We start from the raw sequence: 20,760 nt of genomic DNA, 5'->3' as shown, positions 1-20,760 counted from the left end.
ACATGAACTCAAGGGAGGTCTTTTTTTCTTTTGTTTTTTGAGACAGGGTCTCACTATGTAGCTCAGGCTGGTCTCGAACTCACAGTGATCCTCCTGCCTCAGCCTCCCAAGTGCTGGGATTATAGGCGTGTACCACCACGCCCGGCAAGTATAACTGTAATGTCTAAAATGACCCTCAGAGTCCTGGGAAAGTATTAGTTAGTATCCATGATCTCAAAAATAGACCAGAGCCGGGGTTTTAGCTCAGTGGTTCCGCCGCCTGCCTTGCGAGTGCAAGGACCGAAGAGCTTAAGTTCAATCCCCAGTACCAAAACAAAACAAAACAAAAAAAACCCTTAAAAAAAAAATCAAAAGCAGACCAGAGATGGGCATGGCAGAATATGCCTATTTTCCTAGCACTCAGGAGTCTGAGGCAGGAGGATCACCGAGAATTCAAGGCCAACCCGAGGTACAAAGCAATACTGACCCAAAACTAACTAAATAAAAAAGCAGACCAGTCCATTCAAATATAATCTGACCAGAATGTGCGCAGGGAGGGCTTGTGTCACTACACAGACAACATGGTGAATTAACCTAATATCGTGGTGGTGAAATTATGTGAAACCTAGAGAAACAAGAATCCAGTAAGATCACTGAATTCTCAATATTACCATCTTTTTCAACTTTGTGAAGATCCTAGCAGAGAGGAGGAAACAGAGTACCCAGCAAACACACCCTGAAAGCTGAAAGGATGCCCCCCCGAAGTTTACTTTTATAGACTTGAATCAATAGCACCTGTACCCACACTAAACGGAAAGCCCAGAGTTGTTTCTGCGGCTCTAAAACTGTCTGCCACCCTGGCCAGATTCTGCATATGCAGAATCCACTCAAACTTCCCCGTGTCTTCACTAGTGTGGGAACTCTCCCAAATACCCCTCTGGCGGGAGGCACTCTACATAATTTTGGGAAAAAATCATTTCATAATTAAATTGTGACTAGGGCTGTCTGAGGCCTACTCTTCCTGCTTTCGGCCAGCTATGGCATTCGGAAACAATTCCTGTTTTGCCTCCGGTCACAGCTGTGACCTCCATGGAGTCCCCTGATGCTGTGGGGCTCAAGAGCAAGATTACATCAGCTGAAGACGTCCTGGGTCTTTGAGAACTGAGCAGTAATAAAGACAAGGAGAAAGGATTCGTCTGGGGAGGGACAGATCAAGCTTACCTCGTCCCACCTACTGCTGTAAGAACGTTTTGCTCATCTCACCTCCTTATCAACACAGACTCAGCTACCTAAGATCCTCCTCACCTACACCTGATACTCCCTCCGATCCCCCCCCTCATTATTGTATGAACCCAATAAATAGTGGTAAGCTCGGAGCTGTTTATCTTTGCCCACTCTAAGGTACTGACCCCCTGGCCCTGCATATATTTTGAAATTACAAAAGTCTCTATTGTCTTTCTTTAGCCCTCGCTGTTATCCCCGTTTCTAGGCTGTCAGAGGATTGATCATCCTCCAAAAGCCCTCTGCCTATTTCAGTTCTACCACCCCCATGAGCTACCATCTACATCTTGCACAAGACTCATTAACAGCCCTTTCCTGACTGCACATGTGACCCAACCTTCCGGTCCCTAATTCAGTAGGTAGCATCTGTGAAGGCTTTTTTTGCGGGGGTTTCCGGGGCTGGAACTCAGGTCCTTGCACCTGCTACGCAGATGGGAGCACCACTGAGCTAAATAAATCCCCAATCCTGTGAAGACTTCTAATTGATTTGTCCTTGTTTGCTTTTAGAAACTGTTAACAGTATCTGCATCAACCTTGGGGCTCGCTCTACAGGCAGGCTCAGGAGACGTCAGTTTCAGAGTATGGCAGAAATGGCCAGTTCTTTCCCATTCATCATTTTAGTTGTTGATACTGTTTGCAACACTCTCCGTTCCTACTGTCTATCAAGTTTTTATTGGGCACATGGTCATCCAGTGAAGACTGGGAGTGTTCAGGCTCCCTTATAGCTTGGTACAGCCATGTTTGGGCCAACAGGATATGGCTAGCTTACTTGTTTATTTTCGTTTTTTTGACATAGGGTCTCGCTATATAGTTCAGGCTAGTCTTGAACTCACTAGGTAGCCCAGGTAGGTCTCAAACTCATGGTGATCCTCTTGCCTCAGCTTCCTGAGTAATGGGATTACAGGTGTGCGCCACCACGCCTAGAGAAATGAGGATAGCACTCCATGTGTGGGCCAAGGACCCCCAACATCAGGATAGCTTGGGAACTGGTTAAAAACACAGAATCTGAAGCCCCTTGTCAGACCCCTGGATCAAAATTCCCACCTTATTGAGAAGCACAGGTGATAGAATAGGGTGCCTTCCAGTCTTGGACCACTTACCTCTGAAATGTTCAGTAAGAGAGTCTCTTTCTTAGAGCTACTTTTACACCCTAACTAGAAGTCATCTCTAAGAAATAACGCTCCCCAACTTTAGAATTCAAGGCTGAAACACAGGCCACTTGTACTTACTTAGCAAAGCAAGGATTCCTCCAAGAATCCCAAGAATGGCAGGAACCTGTAATCCGGCTTCTGCGTAATTGGCCCTCATACAGTTGTTGACAGCCCCCTCGCAGTCACACACGATGACATCCAAAGTGGTCACTTGGTCTTTGTTTTGTTTATCAATGAGCTTGAGATGGATTTTGTAGTCACCCACCTCTAAGGTTTTCTTTGGCCTCAAGATGAGAGACTCTTGGGCTAAGGAAAGCAAAACAAAAGATGAAACCAGGAAAGTGGGAAAGAAAACTCATCCTAGACTAAAACTGTGAAGGAACTAAATACATTCCAACGCTGAGAGAAACAAGAGCCGGCGTAGGGTTTAGACTGGTGGGCAGTACGTCATACAGCTAAACACCAGGAAAGGAAAGGGACCTTTCGCGCAACTGCGTCAAATACAAAAGGTACAAGGAACAAATGCCAAAGGGCAAGAGGTGGCACCTGGAGTTGGAAGGACAATTTAGACGTGAGATGAGGAGGAGAAGCACAGCAGGCAGAGCTGAGATTCTGAAATAAAGCTGAAGTCTCACCGGCGTCATTGTACCCGATGGTCCAGTTGACACTCGCCCCGTGTGTGAGTTCTGCTGTGAAGGGGGAAGTGTTGGGGGGCAGATCTGGATCGATGATGTCTATGATGTGAGGCTGTGGATCCCTCTGGCAGAAGTGCATGTTTCGGGGTTCCGGTATGGGGGCGTTGTCATTCACATCAGAGAGGATCAAGAGGAGGGTTCCCGTGCCGGTGGCAATTGGAGAACCTATGGGAAAACGCAGAGCAAATGCCACAGCTCAGGAACGTTATGACTCCTCCGCGACTCCCAGCAGACCTGACTCCGTCCTGGCTCATCAGTGAACGCTCACACACCCCATCCTCATGCTTTTAACTCCTGACTGCAGCAAGCACTCAAGACACGATTATCATCAATAGTAGTGTGTGACAGGGAGGCAACAATAGCGACAGACAGGCCAGGGATTTAACTCAGTGGTTCTGCTGCCTTCCTCTCAGGGTCCCTTCGATCCCTAGTACCAAAAACAAACACACAAACAAACACCCTCCCCCCCAACCAGATAAGACTTCTTAAATCTGTAAATACTTATGTCAGAATGGCAAAGCTGTCTCTTTTTAAAACTTTTTAAATCATGTGGCTTTTTAAACAAATGAGCATGTCATTTAAAATTAACTTCACACACACACACACACACACACACACAACTATTTTTTACAATGAGCTAACAGATTTTCTGAAGCAATTTCACTCTTAGACCTTTTATGAAAAGGCATGCACGGGCTGGGGGTGTGACTTTGTGGTAGAGTTCTTGCCTAGCATTTGCCTAGCACATACAAGGCCCTCTGTTTAATCTTCTGCACCAGAAAGGGGCGGGGGAGTAATTCCACCTATAGTCCCAGCACTCGGTAATCTGAGGCAGGAGGATCAACATGAGTTCAAGGCCAGCATGGACTACACAATGAGGTCAAGGCCAGTCTGAACTATGTAACAAGACCCGGCCTCTTTTTTCAAAAAAAAAAAAAAAAAAAAAAGATAAAGGGGGAATAAAAAAGTAATTCTACTTCCAAACATCTATTCAGGAAAATATTTGTGAAAAGAGGTGTGTGCTTGCCAGTCATGGAAATACATGAATGATTAAATTATGCGGTAGCCAAACAACATCAGAATTAAAGAGACAGGTTGATAATATGCAAAGGCAATCTGTATGACTTGGGAGGGGTACTGCTCTGGGAATCAAACCCATGCCTCACGCTAGGCATGGTGGCGCACGCCTGTAATCTCAGCACTTGGGAGGCTGAGGCAGGAGGATCTCTGTGAGTTCAAGACCAGCCTGGGCTACATGGTGAGTTCCAGGTCAGTCTCAACTACATAGTGAGACCCTGTCTCAAAAGAACAAAGCAAACAAACCCAGACCTCATACATGTGCTCCACCACTGAGCTATAAACCCATCTCCAATCTCTGTCTTAAAGAAAGACATGCTGTCAAATAAAATACTTTTCTTTTTGGTCAGACATGGTGGTGCACACCTATAATTCCAGTACAGAGGGAAGACGAGGCAAAAGGTTCACAAGTGCAAGTCCTGCCAGGGCAATTTAGGAAGGCTGGGTTTCAAATTACAAAATAAAAGGAGGTGTGTATGTAGTAGTTCAGGGGTAGAGCCCAGAGGAGGTTTGATCCATAGTACTGGAGGAATCTTTAAAATTTTATTTTTACAGTGATAGGAATCAAACCCACTATATCGTACATGCTAGGCAAACACTATCACGAAGTGATATACCCAGCCCCCAAACTAAGTTTAAAATGATGCATTATACATAACGTTGTTAATAAAACCAAATAAAAATTCTACAAACTAAGATAATAAACTAGATTTTTAAAAATTTTATTTGTTGGTACGTATTTGCAGTATGCAGTAATTATATTCATCTTGGGGACTTGGTACATGTACACAACACATCTTAATTTCTTTTTAACTCCCCCTTTCCCTCCATCTCTTGGTCCTCTTCCCATTTGCAAAAGATCTGTCTTCCTATTTTCCTGCAAATGACTGAGTTTATCTTTATAGCTGATTAGTACTCCAGTGTATAAATAGCACCTTTTCTTTATCCATTAATCTGTTGATGAGCATGTTTCTATAGCTACCTAAATGTATTCAAATATATAGAAAGGCTGGAAGGATTCAGCCTTCATGATGAAAGGGACAGCCCTATACTGCACATGGTGGATACTATTCTAGGTACATTTGTATAAATTAATTCATTTAATCCAGTTTGCATTATCATTTTATCAGATAAAGTACTTGATGGACATTAAAAATCAAGTAACAAGCCCAGGGTCCCTTGGGCCTGGGACACAAAAACAGGCTCCTGTGGGGAAAGAGTCGGGCTCGGGTACAGAAAACGACAAGTGAAAAGGAACTTCCACTTGACCCAGATTATTCTGGGTGCTGAGATTTTGGATACTGAGAATGCCTTTGTCTAAGCACTTCAAAAAAAAAAAAAAAAAAAAAAGTCTGAACACTCAGGTCTCCAATAGGGCAGGGGCAAGGCATCAAGCTGGGCAGGAGGCTGAGGCAGCCCAGGCCACACAGGTGTCCCTACCATTGTCAGTGGCGATGATGAGAGCTGTGTACGTGCTGTTCTTCACATGCTCAGAGGCCTCTCTGTCCAGCTCAGCCCGAGTGGAAATGGCACCAGTCTCCGGATCAATCTCCAACCAGTTGGCAGTGTCCCTCCAAATCCGATACCTGAAAAGGAACAAATTCTGGCTTAGGATGGGAACAGCAAGCAGTGCTGAGCTAAAGAAGGCTGAGGTTTCTGGTCCTTTACACAGTTACTTCCTGGGTTTTGTTTGTTTGCTTTTTAGGGTATTGCAGATTGAACCCAGGGCACTTCACACACACGCTGGGCAAGTGCTGTACCGCTGAGCTACACACCCCATCCTTTTTCAAATATTTATTTTGAGACAGGGTTTGCCATGTTGGTCAGGCAGCCTCAAACCTACCACCCTTCTGCCCCAGCCTCCAGTGGGATTATAGCCGTGCACCACCACACCTACACTTGATGTTTCAATTTGTTGTTTTTGTTGAGACGGGATCTCATTATGTGGTCCAGGTTGGCCTTTAACTTGAGATCCTCCTATGTCAGTCTTCTAAGTGCTGGAATTATAGGCAGGTGCCACCGTGCTTGGCGCCGTGACCTTAGTTTGAAATTTATCAACCCTACACAAAAGTGGCCAGAATAGTATAATAACCATACACACATGTTTTCTTCACCTAGATTCACCCTTTTTTGTTTTCTGGGGTGCTGTGGATTGAACCTATAGCTCTGTGTATGCTAGGCATGTGTTCAAACCACTGAGCTACATCCCTATTGATTTACCCATTGTTAATATTTTCCCACATTTACTCTCTCAACCTGTATGTTAACACACACACACATAGAAGTAATTCAAAGTCCCCTCTTAGAAGAGAATAGCACAGTACCCAGATTGATCTCCAATGACCTAACATTTGGTTGGCTTGTCTCTAGTTTCCATTAATTTGGTTGGAACCATTTCCTTGGTTTTTCTTTTGTTTCTTGGCCCTGATATTTTGGAAATGTGTAAGCAAGTTGTTTTATAGAATGGCCCTCGGATGGGATTCTGTCTGATTGTTCCCTCACAATTAGACCCAGGTTCTTCTTCTTCTTCTTTTTTTTGGTAATATTAACTTTCACCATTTGGATAAGAAAAGAACACAACAGTAAAGGCATCTTCTCACCTTAGTAAAGGCACCTTTTCCCCTTTGTAATTAATCTATACTCTGTCAGGAGATAATCTGTGAGTATCCTGTTTACCCACTAACTTTCCCTTTCCCTCCCTTCCCTTCCTTCCTTCTTTCTTTCCTTCCCTGACAGGGTCTTGCTGTGTATTCTAGGCTGACCTCAAACTCGTGACACTAGCCCTACCTCTGGCCATTAACATCTGAATGCACTGATGTGGAGATGGGTTGCACTATTGGCATCTAATGGTCTTCTAGACTTAACAGCAAAAAACTTTATTTGAAATGGCAGAGAATTCTGTTAAGCCATACCTTATGAGGATTACTAGAAACAGTTAATCAGAGGAAGAGAAGGCATGAAAATTAGAAACATAGTGCCCTTAAGGCATACAATTAGAACATACTGCCCATTTACCTATTAGGGTTGTGGTAAGGCTCAGAAAGGGACACAAAGAAATTCAAGGAGGAAAGAGCTTCTCACTTCCTTAGAAGTGCAAAGCAATGAATTGCACATGGTGGTTTTTTCCAGGGAGGAGGGTCTCTACAAACACTATTAAGGCCTGGTACTTGAACTTCCCTGAAAAATGCTTTAACCTTCCCACTTCACTACTGCAAGCTAAATTATCAACCCAGCCTGGACACCATCCAACCCAATGTTTCATCGCTGAACATCATTATATATTGTCTTTGGCTTTTCACCATCCTTTCACTACAACTTTTATTACAAATACATTTTACCAGAGAGAAAACTTTTTTTTTAACCAGCCCTTACATTTTGGACCACCTAGACTTTTCCCACAGATCAGGGCAGTATAATGACTACCTGTCCAAATTTAGGGTATTTCAAAGCAAAATGCTGCAGTTGATTGGTGTGTTTTCAACATTTTTGGCTAGAAATAACATTGTAAAGGTGCCTTCAAGTCTAAAAAGAAACAGCACTTATGTAAATTGAAATACATTCCTATATCTGGGCATAGTAGGGGATATCTATAGCCTCAGCTACTCAGGAGGCTGAGAGGCAGGAGGATAACATAAACCCAGGTGTTTGTGGTCAGCCTGAACAACAAAGTGAGTCCCCATCTCAAACAACAAACCCCAAATCACATCCCAACTACAATGCAAGAACTCAAAGAGAGAAATTACATTAAATCTGGAATGGTCAACAATGGAAGGAAGGGAAGATGTGGGGGACATAGATGAAATATTAAACAGGGAGGAGGGAGGAGAAGGAGGGCAGGGGGAGGGGAAGGGGGGAGAGAGAGGGAAGGAGGGAGGCAGCATTGCAGAACCCAATAATGGTGTAACGCCATGAATTCAAGGCAGTCATGGGTTTTATACCAATATTCGGTCAACAAAGTGTAATCATGACAGTGGCTCCATAAGATTATGGTGCTCAGTGGTGGTGTAGCCATCTTAGCTAGCATTACAAGCCCTATGATGTTCCCATAGCGATAAAATTTGCCAAGGACACATTTCTCAGAATGCATCCTTGCCACTGACACATAACTGTCATGACAGACAGATTATAAATACATAGCAATACCCAGGTGCTGCAAGTCAGGCAAGAAACCCTAACACTTACGTAATCTTTTGTTGCATGAATGTGTCTGGCTCCCGAGCTGTGTAGGAAGTGATTTCCAAGCCCACCCCAAAGTCCTCTGGTATTTCTACTCTTTTTTCAGGGGGCACAAAGATGGGGGCTTCATTGATGTCCAGCACATCCACAGTGACAGTGGCTGTGGAGGTCTGGAGAATCACTTCAAAGGGGACCACATTTGTTGCTGTCACATGTAGAATATATTGCTTCTTGGCCTCAAAATCCAAGCCCTAGAGCGCAGAAAAAAATAATGTTAAAAAACAAAACACAACACAAGGGGCTCTAATGGTAGGGCATTTGCCTAACATGGGGAGGGTGCAGAATTTGATCCCCAGCACCATAACAAAAAAATTTAAATCCTGGGGCCAGGGATTTAGCTCAATGGTTCCACTGCATGCCTTGCAAGCACAAGGTTCCTGAGTTCGATCCCCAGTACCAAAAAAAAAAAAAAAAAAAAAAAATTAAATCCTTAACTATTGGCTTTGGCTGGTAACATACTAGTAGCGGTCCTCAAATATGTCTGTTCACTTACTTGCTAAAGAGGAAGTCAAAGCTCTGGAGCCATGCTAGCCACCCATTAACTCAGAGTAACTTCAATGATTCACCCAACATCTTAGTTTCCAAGTTTGTAGGACATTTTTCAAAAAAGTTACACTTGCATCCCTTCTAAAATAGTCCAGCAAAAGAGCCAAGCCCAGTAAACCATGTTTCCTCTCATTTGAAAAATGGGAAGGCAAAATGTGCCCAAGAGCCCAAATGGTACTTCCGGTTCAGTTTTAAGAGCGTCACTCACTACACACCCCAGGAGGCGAGTCCTCACTGGGAAAGCCGCCCCTCCTGCAGCCCACCAGTACTAATTTACCCTCTGAGAAGAAGCCAGTGACAGGAATGGACAGCTGCTGGGGTGTCATGTTTTACATCTTGCTGGGCGTATACAAACCTTAGCTGTTTTCAAAATGCCGTTGTTGGTTATGGGGTCTGTGGTGACAATAAATTGCTTGTCGGGATCATTTAGTATGGTGTACACAGCCTGCCATCCTGGGGTATTGGGGGCATCATCATCAGTCACTGTGAGCGTAGTGATGACAGCATCGGCCTCATTCTCAGGAACCTGACCCTCGTACTGCAGAACAAAGTAAAAGACGGGTCACTAAGGATATCCTGAGCCTGAGAGCAGAGGCAGGTCTCAGAGGCTAAAGGAATCCAGTCTGAGCCCAGGTCTGGAGGAGATGTGGCCAGGAGAGCTCAGGGGACAGGCACCAGTCTTGGCTGAAGTTCCCGCTGTAGGAGCAGGGCCTTATTTTCTGTCAGTGGGGCTCCTAGCACTTAGCGCATCTTCCTCCACAAGTAACTGAAACAGCTTCCCAAGGCCATGACTATCCCGGCTGCTCAGCCCATGAGGCCCGGTTTCTGACTGTGATTCTTAGCCAAGTGCAAAGCCCCAAGGTTTAATCATCATTTACTCCCAGCCCTCATCTCCTCTCTATCAATGATCTTCATAAAAATAAATCTGGTCATTATAGCCTTCTGTTTAAAACTCTTCAACAAGGGCTGGGGATTTAGCTCAGTGTTTCCAAAGTGCAAGGTTCCAAGTTTGATCCCCAGTATCAAAAACCAAAACCAAACCAAACAAAAAACACCAAACCAAAACAAAACAAAACACTTCAGTGTCCCTTGTGCTTTGAACAAATTCTGAAATTCTTACCCCTAGCCTAGAAGGTCCTTCAGGACCTGACTTATTTTGTTCACTACACTTAGCTAAGTGACCATTTTTCAGTTCCTCATATGCTTTGAGCTGCTTCTTTATTCAGGGCCACACACTGCTGAGAATCCAGTTCGGCTGCCCGATTCCCACCTTTGCCTGACCTTACCATTCAGTACTTCGCTAATGAACAACAAAGGACCCCCTTCTTTGGAAAGCTTCTGAGGGGCTGCAGAATTACCGTGGTTGGGTTGAAGATGGGAGGATTATCATTGACGTCAGTCACTGTGATCACGGCTTTTGCTGTTGTGCTCAAGCCTTCACCTTGAAGGTCAGCAGCCTGAACCTCCAGGGTATATGTGGGATAACTCTGCAGACAGATCAAACACACCTGAGTCAGGACCAGCACCAACAGCTACCTCAGGCCCAACAGAGCCTCTCGCATATATAGAACCAGAATATTTAACCATCTGTTAATTGCCAGTCTGTCTTCATCTAGGCAGAGAACCCTTGGGCAGATGTTTGGATGCAGAGCTCAGACCACCACACTAACTGACCATTGGGACTTCACTAAAAGCATTTGCTTTCCACTCCTACCGGATCCTCCTGACCCCTGCCCTGACCTCTCGGTCCAGTCCAGTGGTGACCACGCTGATGACCCCTGTGATCCGGTTGATGATAAACATTTGGCTGTGAGGCAATGTAGGCTCTTGGCTGAGGATAGTATAAGCGATCTCAGCATTGTAGGTGTTAGGATCATCTGCGTCAGTGGCTAAGGCCTGCATCACAGAGGTTCCTAGAAGCATCAGAGAACAGGAAATTTAAACAGTTACACTTTGGGAACTCTTCAAAACTGCCCAGCCACATCTTCCCATGAGTGATAAAGGAGGTGCCCAGGAGATCTTTGTCACAGGTTCTTCTTCTTCCTCTTCTTTTTTTTTTTTTTTGGTACCTGGGATCAAACTCAGGACCTTGTGCTTGTGAGGCAGGCGGTGGCACCACTGAGCTAAAACTCTGGCAGATTCTTCATTTTCTAGAATTCTCACCAAATTGGCAGGGGAGAAAAAAAGCTAAATTACACCATTAACTGTGTTTAGAGAACTCAATGTTCTCAACACACATTTTAGGTGGGGGTTGGAGGTGAAGATAATTGTCGTGCACAAATAACCTTTAACTAAAACATCTTGTCAAGTCTCTCACACTGAGTGTAAATAGTGTGTAAAATGGGGGGAAAAATCCAGAAATCTGTACAACTGACTTCTCACTCATAGCTTCATTAAAAAGAACAGTCATTAGAAACATTGCCCAGGCTGGGGATTTAGCTCAGTGTGCAGCACCTGACTCACAAGTGCAAGGTCCCAAGTTTGATCCCCCATACGGGGAGGCAGGGGATTGCCTTCAAGGCAGAAGAAAACACTTATAACACGTAACTGACAAAGACTACTATTCAGAACCTCAAGTAGGAGCTGGGCACAGTGGCACCCAGCTATAATCCATAGACATACACAGTAGCTTCCAAAGAAGTTATATGCATATGAAGGCCCAACATAGGTAACCTGAGCTCCAGACTCCAGCCCACTCTGTAGGCCCAAAGAGTCCAAGCATCTTTCCAGGCATCAGCCCCTTATGACCAGACATACCTGGAAGGGCACCTTCCATGACAGATCCCTCGAAGACCTCTTTGATGAACTGAGGCCTGTTGTCATTTTGATCTGTCACTGTGATAACAATCTCCATGGGATCCTCAACTGCGTTTCCATTTGATGACACAGCATGAGATAAGAGCTGCAACAATGAAGTGAAGGTTACTTGGGCCCTGATGAGGAAGAAAAGGTGTGACAGAGGGTCCAGCCAGAGCACAGTGGGCTATCGGACCTCCACTCCTTCCTACTGTGAGACCCCAGTGCTGTGGCTTCAGTGGGACTATGATGAGTTAAGACCTATGGCCTACTCATCAGGTGTAGTGGCACTTGCCTGTAATCCCGGCACTCGGGAGGCTGAGGCAGGAGGATGGCTGTGAGTTCGAGACCAGCCTGGGCTACATAGTGAGCTCCAGATCAGTCTCAACTACATAGTGAGACCCTGTCTCAAAAAACCAAAAAAAAGGCCGGGGATTTAACTCAGTGGTTTGGTAGCCTGCCTCACAAGCAAGCACAAGGACCCGAGTTCGATCCCTGGTACCACCCCCCACAAAGACCCATGGCCTAGAAGACACACCCACCAGGTCAGACATCCCATTTCCCACACAGAAGACTGGAGCATCATGACTAGTGACAAAGATAGAAGCCTTAAAATTTTTTTTGTTGTTTGGTATTTGAGTCAGGGTCTCTCTTTGTAGTGCCGGCTGGTCCTGAACTCACTACACAACCCAGGCTGGCCTTGAACTTGTGGTGATCCTCCTTCCTCAGTCTCCCAAGTGCTAGGATCACAGGTGTGCACCACCGTGCCCAGCTAAAATATTCTTTTTTTTTTTTCCTTTGGTACCTGGGATCAAACTTGGGTCCCTGTGTTTGCAAAACAGGTGCTGGAACCACTGAGCTAAATCCCCAGCCCTAAAATATTATTTTAATCAGGCTTTTTTCCTAATAAGGAAAAAAAATTAGTGCCAAATTTTCCCAAGTTCTCCTGTCATTTCACCTTATCAACAGGACAAGAGATGTCAAGTTAAGCCCCTCAAATGCCCACAGCATGTATTCTGGGAATCCAATGGGTTAGGCAAAAAAAATGTGGACAGATGCTACTCATGGTCAACAAGCTTCTTAAGATACTTACAGTGTAGTTGGCAATTTTTTCTCTATCCAGAGGCTCTGTCACCATCAGCCATCCTGTTTCTCTTTCAATAATAAACACACCAACAGGGGGTGTGTCCGCTCCTTGGCCAGTGATGCTGTAGAAAACCTTACCTTCTTTGTCCCTGTTGGATTTGATCTGAAAATTAAAAAAAAAAAAAAAAAAAAAAAAAAAGAAAGAAACAGAATTAGCAAGGAAGATCCTGATATTGTGTCATTTTCCTTTCTACCTCTCATAGAAAACTTCTTTCTGTACCTGAACCAGTCTTTTAGGAAATGGGCCTTTTTCATTTTCTGAGCAGCTGATGGGAGGGATAACCCAGTCTCTCTTCTGCCTTCTGAGACCACGGTGGAAGTTGGGAAATTTGATTACTTCTAACTGGGTTCCTGGGGAAATGTCCTGAAAAGAAAGAAGATGAGGAACAAATGAGAAAAACTCAAGATAGATACTACAGGTCTAACAGTCCAACTTATGTGGTCAGCATCTCAAACCTTCTAAGGACAGTTACGGTTGGTTTTAACTTAATGGCATGTTTTCTCCACAACACATTGTTTCTACTCTTCAAAATGAACAGCCAAGGCAAAAACCCATGAACCTCTTTGCCAGTACTACAGTTAGGAAGTCGAATGTCCCACAGGGCAGCACTGTCCGGAAGTGCTGGAAACTTTACGGCAGCGGTGGCAAAACTATGGCATGTGTGCCACAGTGGACACGCAGAGCCCTCACTGTTGGAACGTGAACCACATCACCCCAGCAGGCAAGTATTCGGGTTTAATTGCAAAGTTGGAACCTTGCCATAAATAAGTGGGTCTTGGGCTGCAGTTTGGGCACTAAAAGGCTCAGCGTCACTGCGTCAGGGGGTGGGGCTTCCACAGAGGGTGAGGTCTTCAGATACTCAGGGGTGTGCCCTCAGAGTGTGCTGCAGGAGGGCTGGGATTTAGCTCAGTGGTTCCACCACCTGCCTTGAAAGCGCAAGGACCAGAGTTTGATCCCCAGTACAAAAAAAAAAAAAAAAAAAAAAAAAAAAGTGCTGTAGGACCTCTGTCTCTTTTCACTTCCAGGATCACGAGGTAAGCAGTTTGCTCTGCTGCATGTTCCTGCCATGACGCAGTACCCTCACTAGAGGACCAAATTAATAGGGCCACTTGATCTTGGACTAGAACATCCAAAACCATGAGCTAAAATAAAACTTTTCTCTTTATAAATGAATTGCTTCTGAGGCTGGGCATGGTGCTATATGCCTGTAGTCCCAGCATGCAGGGGGCTGAGGCAGGAAGATTGCCACCAAGTTTGAGGCCAGCGTGGGCAACATAGTGAGTTCAAAGCAACCTGAACTACACAGCAAGACCCTGTCTCCCCCCACCCAAAAGTTAATTGCTTCTGGTTTTCTTTTATAATGACAGAAAGCTGACTGAAACAGCTAACAAAATGAAGAATATATTCTCTTTTAATCCTTCTTATTAGTGTTCAGTAAAGGTAATCATGTATTGTGATTTACAAGTTATTTTATAGCAACACTATACTCTGTTGTTTTAAGATTAGAGATTATTCAATAACTAGATCCTAAGATGCTTTCAATTTCTTTTCCTTTATGTTTTTCCTAGGAATATAGTTCCCCAAAAGGGAGTTATCAGCCAAAACAAGTTAAGTTTTAGGAAGTGCTACTGGGAATACTTTGTGATCAATACAAATTTCTTTGTCTCTTATGTCCTATCTAGAAGGCTCCCATTTGTTCTAACAGAGACTGCTGCGTCAGAATAAAAAATATCCTTTGAGACCTGAATCGAGCAGTTTTTAGCATAAAGATAACCTTATACTCACTCTGGGAAATAAGTGCATTAAATAAGGGAGGAAAATATCCTTCAAATTGCTTGAGTGTTTCAGAGTGATTAGCGGTGACACAGTAAAATTCCTTTTGTTTTGGTACCAGGGATTGAACTCGGGTCCTTGCGCTTGCAAGGCAGGCCACCGAACCGCTGAGCTAAATCCCCGGCCCTACACAGTAAAATCTACGGAAAATTTCCATCTCCTTCATACCACATAAGAATACTCATTCTTAGTCACCAATCACTGCTTGCCAAATATCAGTGAAGATGCAAAAGAAAGGTATGAGGTGTGACAGGTATCACCCCAGGAGCCTTTCCTAATCCCCTACACTGGCCATAGGTGTGGCTGGGAGGCTGCTGTTCTAACAGGATAGAAGTAAGAGTACTGCTTAAGAATTCCACAAACATTTCTTAAAAAGCAGACAGATAACTACACAATACATTTCTATGCTTCTTCTCTTTCCCTGTCTTACCACAAAGAATAAAGGGATGACTGGAACTCCAGCAGCCATCTTAGATGATTCACTGTGAAGGTGAAAGCTACCACAGGCTGAGGATAACAGAGCAGAAAGGAAACTTGGAGGCCTGGGATTTAGCTTGGTGGCACCACACCTCACAAGTGCAAGGTCCTTAGTTTGATCCCTGGTACAGGGGTGCGGGGTGGGGAACTTGGGCTCTTGATGGCTATAGAGCACTGATGACAAACTTCTTAGAGACCAAGTGACCAAAAGGCTTGTGATATTATTGCCTGGCACTGCTACTCCCTTCTGAGCACAAGTGTGACCCCTAGGTGCACCGGTACCCAATGCCCAGAGAGGGCTCTGCCTGCCCACTGAGGCACGCATCCCACAGGCTTGCCACCAATGCTGTGCAGTATCCACGCAGGGCACTACTCACCTTCAGACTTCCTCAACTGAAAAGAGAATAGTTTGCAGAAGCCCCTGTAGTCTGGGGTTTTATATAATATATACTTGAACCAAATCCTGATACAGTAGGCATGAAGGCAGAGGCTAAGCTGGCAGAAGAAGTGGGGAGGTGAAGCTAAAGAAGAATCTAGTTCAAAACTGTCTCTTGGTCAGAAGAGATTGCAACAGGCAGCCGGCTTAGCAGGTGCTGAGCTCACATGAACAGGCCAATCGGAGGTGTCAGTCATAGGGTCGCACTAATATAGATCCCCTGAGTGACTCATTTTTCTGATCTTCCTGATCGCCAGGAAGAAATTCAGATGTATCAGGAGGAATATTAAGTTCCAAGAATCTCAACAATGCGGAGGGAGAAAAATAGGAACCCACAGAGAGGTTTGGGCATTTAGGGCACAATGTAAACTATCTGTGTATTTCCAAGAAAGAAGGGTACAACTAGAAATACCCACCACCATACCACACCCCACCCCACCCCACCCTGAGACATTTTGGTGGGAAGCACTGTGTGGGAAGCCCAGTGTGGAAACTTGTAAAGGCATCTGGCTTTTGGTAACAACCTCTGGAAAAATTCTTGCCAAAAATCCAAGCAGACATATGTCCTTCCATTCATGGGCAATCCCGGCCTCAAAAGCCACCCCTTTGAATACATGAGAATATGAGGGAAACTTCTAAAACTAAGGGCCAGGGATATTTTTTTTTCTTTTTTTTGGTATCGGGGATGAAGTTCAGGACCTCATACTTGCCAGGGAGGTGCTATGCCACTGAGCTAATCCCTGGCCCTCCCTAAACAATATAGTATAATCAGGATTTGCATAGCATTTACATTGTATTAGCGGTTTTCAGTAATTTAGTGGATGGAACCCAGGACCTCAGGAATGCTAGGCAAACACCCTACCACTGAGCTATGTTCTCATCCTTCTAGAGAGATGATTTAAGAACACAGCAAGATATGTGTAGGCTAAATGCAATTCCTATGTCATTTTGAATAAGAGATGAAAGCATCTAGATCTTGGTTTCTTTTCTTTTTTTAAATGGCGTCTCACCATGCAGTTCAGGCTGTCCTTGAACTCACTATGTAGCTCAGGGTGGCCTCAAACATGAGGTGGCCCTCCTGCCTCAGCTTCCCAAAGTGCTGGGATTGTAGGCATGAGACACTATGCCCAGCGCAGATTTTACTATCAACAAAAGGTGAAGGAGTGTTCTGGAACTGGTCTGCTGTGGGTACCAAGCGTATTTACCTAACATATTCTCAGCACTTCACAGGCATTAATTTATTCAGTCCTTGCTATTATCTCCATTTTACAGAAAAGGAAATTCAAGCCTAGATCGGTAAAGTAACCCCAAGGTTACTCAGGTGGTCAAGAGGAGGCCAATTCAATCCCACACGGCATCCATGCTTTTTCCCACTGCGCTATACTACCTGTTCCCTCCGCTCAACAACCACCCCCAAACCCAACAAGAGACAACTCCATTAGACCAACAGTCTTCTATTAGAGATGATTCTGCAACTCACCCAAGCAGCACTGCCAGTCTGGAGGTATTTCTGGTTGTCACAACTGCTAGCACTGTTCCTGGTGTCTATTGAATTAAGGCTAGGGATGCTGCTCGATTGCCTATAAACAGTGCATGGCACGGCCTCCACACAAAACCATCCAGCCCCAAACACTAACATTGCCATGGCAGAGCAACCTGGGTTAGCTACATCCTAAAACAACAGTGAACGTCTGAGAAATACCCTGACATACCTGGTCAGGGTCCTGGTGGTGGTGGTTGTTCCGGCGCTGGTGGTGCTTGTGGTGTTGATGACAGGATCCCTCTGCCTTCAGCATAACTTTGGTGGAAAACTTTCTGAAGGTGGAGTCCCAGGCTTGGACAGAGAAAGTGGTCTCTGTTTTATGAATCTGTAGAGGCCGTTTGACTGTGACTACACCATCTGTACCTACTCTGAATCGGGAGTCGGTAGAAAAGTAGGCAGTTTTTGGTCGATCTGTGCATCCTTCAAAACTCACTGCAGGGCAGAAAGGACGATGATTAGAAAATGGAGCAGATTCAAGATGAGATCATTCTTCTCCAAAAAGCAAACTTAATTCACTCACAGAAGCCCAACGCATGCAAAACAAGCACAAGCAAAACAAACCATAATTTGGTGACAGAACAAAGCTATCCATAGAACCACTATTATTTAAATCTTTTTCCTCATGTAGTTTTCAGTGAAAATTATGTCTAGAAAGTAAATTTTCCTTAGCAGAACAACAAAAAAGGGACCCCTGCTTCAGAGAGACCTTCCCAATTTGAAAACAGAATATGAAATAATTGAGACAGGATACAGATACCAAAGTCTACCCCATGGCGGGATTTCTTAATCAATTGATCAATTAATAAAAAAGATAAAAATATAACAAAGTGCCATCCAGGCAGAGGGAATAGTCGACATGATAGTTCATTCTAGGAAAACTCAGAAGTTAGCCTGTTTTCTTTCCTTTAAGATAAATGCCACTCATCCACCCAATAGAATTTCTATTGCTTCCAAGTGCTTTGTTTATTTGTTTGGTACTGGGAATAGAACTCAGGACCTTGAGCTTGCCAGGCAGGTGCAGCGCCACTGAGCTGAACCCTTAGCCAGGTTTGAAGTGTTATTTTATAAAAATTCCTACTATTACCCTTATTTTACAAGGCTAGACACCTCTGCACTAATTAGGAGGATCAGGTTTCTGCCAAAAAAACCCCTAAGCTAGCCACAACTCCAGAACTGCAGTTTTCATTCCTTCCACCAGGGGCCACCCTTACAAACATCTGAAACCAAAATTCCTGCATAATACAGTTACTTGGCTTAGAGAAGAAGTAAAACCATAGGTGAGTACCATGATTATTACCATCTTGAAAATGAAATTGAGGATCAGAAAGGTTAAGACTTTACCTGACATCCCATAACTAATAAACAGCAGATCTGTGACTGGTCCTTGACGGAAACCAGAATATCACCCCCCAAAATATGCCTCTTTGATTAAATATCTGTAAGCCAAAGGTGCTTGAGAACCAGCAGCTGCAGAAAGCTCTATCTCAACTGTGCTTTCTTGGGCCAGGGATTTAACTCAGTGGTTCTGCTGCCTGCCTCGCAAGGGCAAAGTCCCGAGTTCTTTTCTATTGCCAGCCATAAACTTGCCTTGGAGAAAGCAGACAACCTTATACGAGCACAAAAAGACAGCCACTGTCACAGTTGAGTGGGAGTTGATGCTGCATGGACCTGTATAAACTTGTTAAAATAACCCTCGTCCTCCACCAGCTATCTCCTAGTGACTCCCTTGGAATTAACTGCCCCTAGCCCAGGCCCCTCTATCTTATTTCTTCACAAAACTTACTGCTGTCTAGAAGTATAGAAGGTTTCTGCTTTGGAAATTTCTTCAGGTCTCCCTTCACTCTCCAGAGGGTATCCACTTACATGCACAAATTAATGCTTTCCTCATATTAATCTCTTGTGTTAAGATCCCAATTAAGAACCAAGATTTGGGCCTGGAGATTTAGCTCAGTGTTTCTGCCACCTGCCTCACAAGTGCAAAGTTCCATATTCGATCCCTGGTACCAAAGAGAAAAAGAACTGAGATTCGGACTAGGGATGTGGATAGCGGTAGAGTGCTTGTCTGACATGCCCTACCTAAGTTCCATCTCCAGCACCACATGGACAAAATCGAAAGTTAGCATACTAAGTAGCACTTCAGAGGCAGAGGAAGGAGGATTGTCATTTCCAGGCCAGCCTGAGCTACACAGAGAGATTCTATCTTAGAAAGAGAGAACTAAGGGCCCAGGGGTTTGGCTCAGTGGTTCCTCTGCCTGCCTCACAAGTGCAAGGGCCGAGTTCAATCCCTGATACAAAAGAAAGAAAGAATTAAGATGAGGGGAAGTGATCTATAGATTCCCTTAACACGAGAGTACAGTCACATTGTTGGTTCTACTCTATCTGGAGAGACCCTGTTTATTAAACCCTGCCCTCCCTCCTCCCCCTCCTTCCATTCCCATTCTAGGGATGGAACGCAGGCCTCCTCCCCCATGTGCTCGGCAAGCACACTATCACCGAGCTACGCCCCAGTCCCAACCCTAGGCTATTTGTTTTTAGTTTGGTATGTTTATTTTAAAGACAGGGTCTCCCTGTGTAGTCCAGGCTGACCTCAACTACCTGACGAACCGAACTTTCTATGATCCTCCTCCCTCATCTATCCCACTACTGCCTCAGCTTCCCCAGTGCTGGGATTACAGGCGTGTGCCCAGTGACCCTGGACAAGCTTTAAAAGAGGATTCTTAGGCCAGGGGTTTAGCTCAGCGGTTCCATGCCTGCCTTGCAAGCACAAGGACTGGAGTTCGATCCCCGGTACCTCCCCCCCACAAAAAAAAACAATTGTGAAAGAGGCCAGCCTGAGCATGGCAGAATTCTGAGGCCACTCTATGAAACAGCTGAGAGTCTGCTATCTGGCAAATAAACTGAGGGACATACTAAGAGCTAATTCACAGGAAGGGGACCAGTATTTCACATAATCTAGTCAGACTCTCCCCACTCAGCATGTAACAAGCACCACCTCTTGTCCCCACCCTACCCTATCCCTTTGAACTAGGTCTCTAGCTCCTTCCCAAACTTGAAGAAATAGGAATAGGGAGAGCAGAGGGCAGCTATAGTAAATGATGGGAAAAAAGAGATTAAAAGGGTAGTGGTGGCTAGCTTCAGAGTCTTCCACTGGATTATAATCCCAGACTCTGGTATCTTTTTGCTGGGTGTCCTTAAGCAAATGGCTTAACTTCTCTATGTGTCCCAGTTTGCTCTACTGTAACATGAATTAAACCACTACTGGTGAGCCTGTGTCTGTCTCTTCTTCAGGGTTTGGTGACGATCAACCAACACAGTGAAAGTGATCATGTTTTCTAAATTCAGAGCAATGTAAGTGCAGGAGATGATTGTTACTTCCATGCTTTTTGGTAGACTAGGTAGACAAGGATTTGCTAAGTGCACAGACGGGCCATAAAGTGACAACAGAAACAAGAGAAGAAGCCGGGTGTGGTGGCGCATGCCTGTAATCCCAGCACTTAGGAGGCTGAGGCAGAAGGATCGCTGAGACCAGCCTGAGCTACATAGTGAGTTCCAGCAGTCTCAAA

The 20,760-nt window shown here is 44.7% G+C and overlaps 1 protein-coding gene across 2 annotated transcripts in view; it reads right to left on the bottom strand.

Moving 5' to 3' along the window:
* Positions 1-20,760, bottom strand: part of LOC104854035 (cadherin-1) — a 69,143-nt gene that overhangs the window by 4,076 nt on the left and 44,307 nt on the right. For both annotated transcript variants that reach the window (XM_010612327.3, XM_033757808.1), the window contains exons 3-13: positions 17,367-17,629; positions 13,128-13,271; positions 12,855-13,010; positions 11,723-11,867; positions 10,706-10,878; positions 10,324-10,452; positions 9,321-9,503; positions 8,366-8,610; positions 5,624-5,769; positions 3,047-3,271; positions 2,490-2,717 (exon numbers count right to left, since the gene is read on the bottom strand). In XM_010612327.3, the coding sequence (XP_010610629.1) occupies positions 2,490-2,717; positions 3,047-3,271; positions 5,624-5,769; positions 8,366-8,610; positions 9,321-9,503; positions 10,324-10,452; positions 10,706-10,878; positions 11,723-11,867; positions 12,855-13,010; positions 13,128-13,271; positions 17,367-17,629 (2,037 nt within the window). The remainder of the gene's footprint in view (positions 1-2,489; positions 2,718-3,046; positions 3,272-5,623; positions 5,770-8,365; positions 8,611-9,320; positions 9,504-10,323; positions 10,453-10,705; positions 10,879-11,722; positions 11,868-12,854; positions 13,011-13,127; positions 13,272-17,366; positions 17,630-20,760) is intronic.

This window comes from Fukomys damarensis, unplaced genomic scaffold (assembly GCF_012274545.1).
Source record: "Fukomys damarensis isolate Sample0158 unplaced genomic scaffold, DMR_v1.0_HiC HiC_scaffold_32, whole genome shotgun sequence".
In the NCBI taxonomy this organism is placed as follows: Eukaryota; Metazoa; Chordata; class Mammalia; order Rodentia; family Bathyergidae; genus Fukomys; species Fukomys damarensis.
The sequence above is the reverse complement of the archived record's forward strand: the minus strand, read 5'-3'. Positions and strand labels throughout refer to the sequence as shown.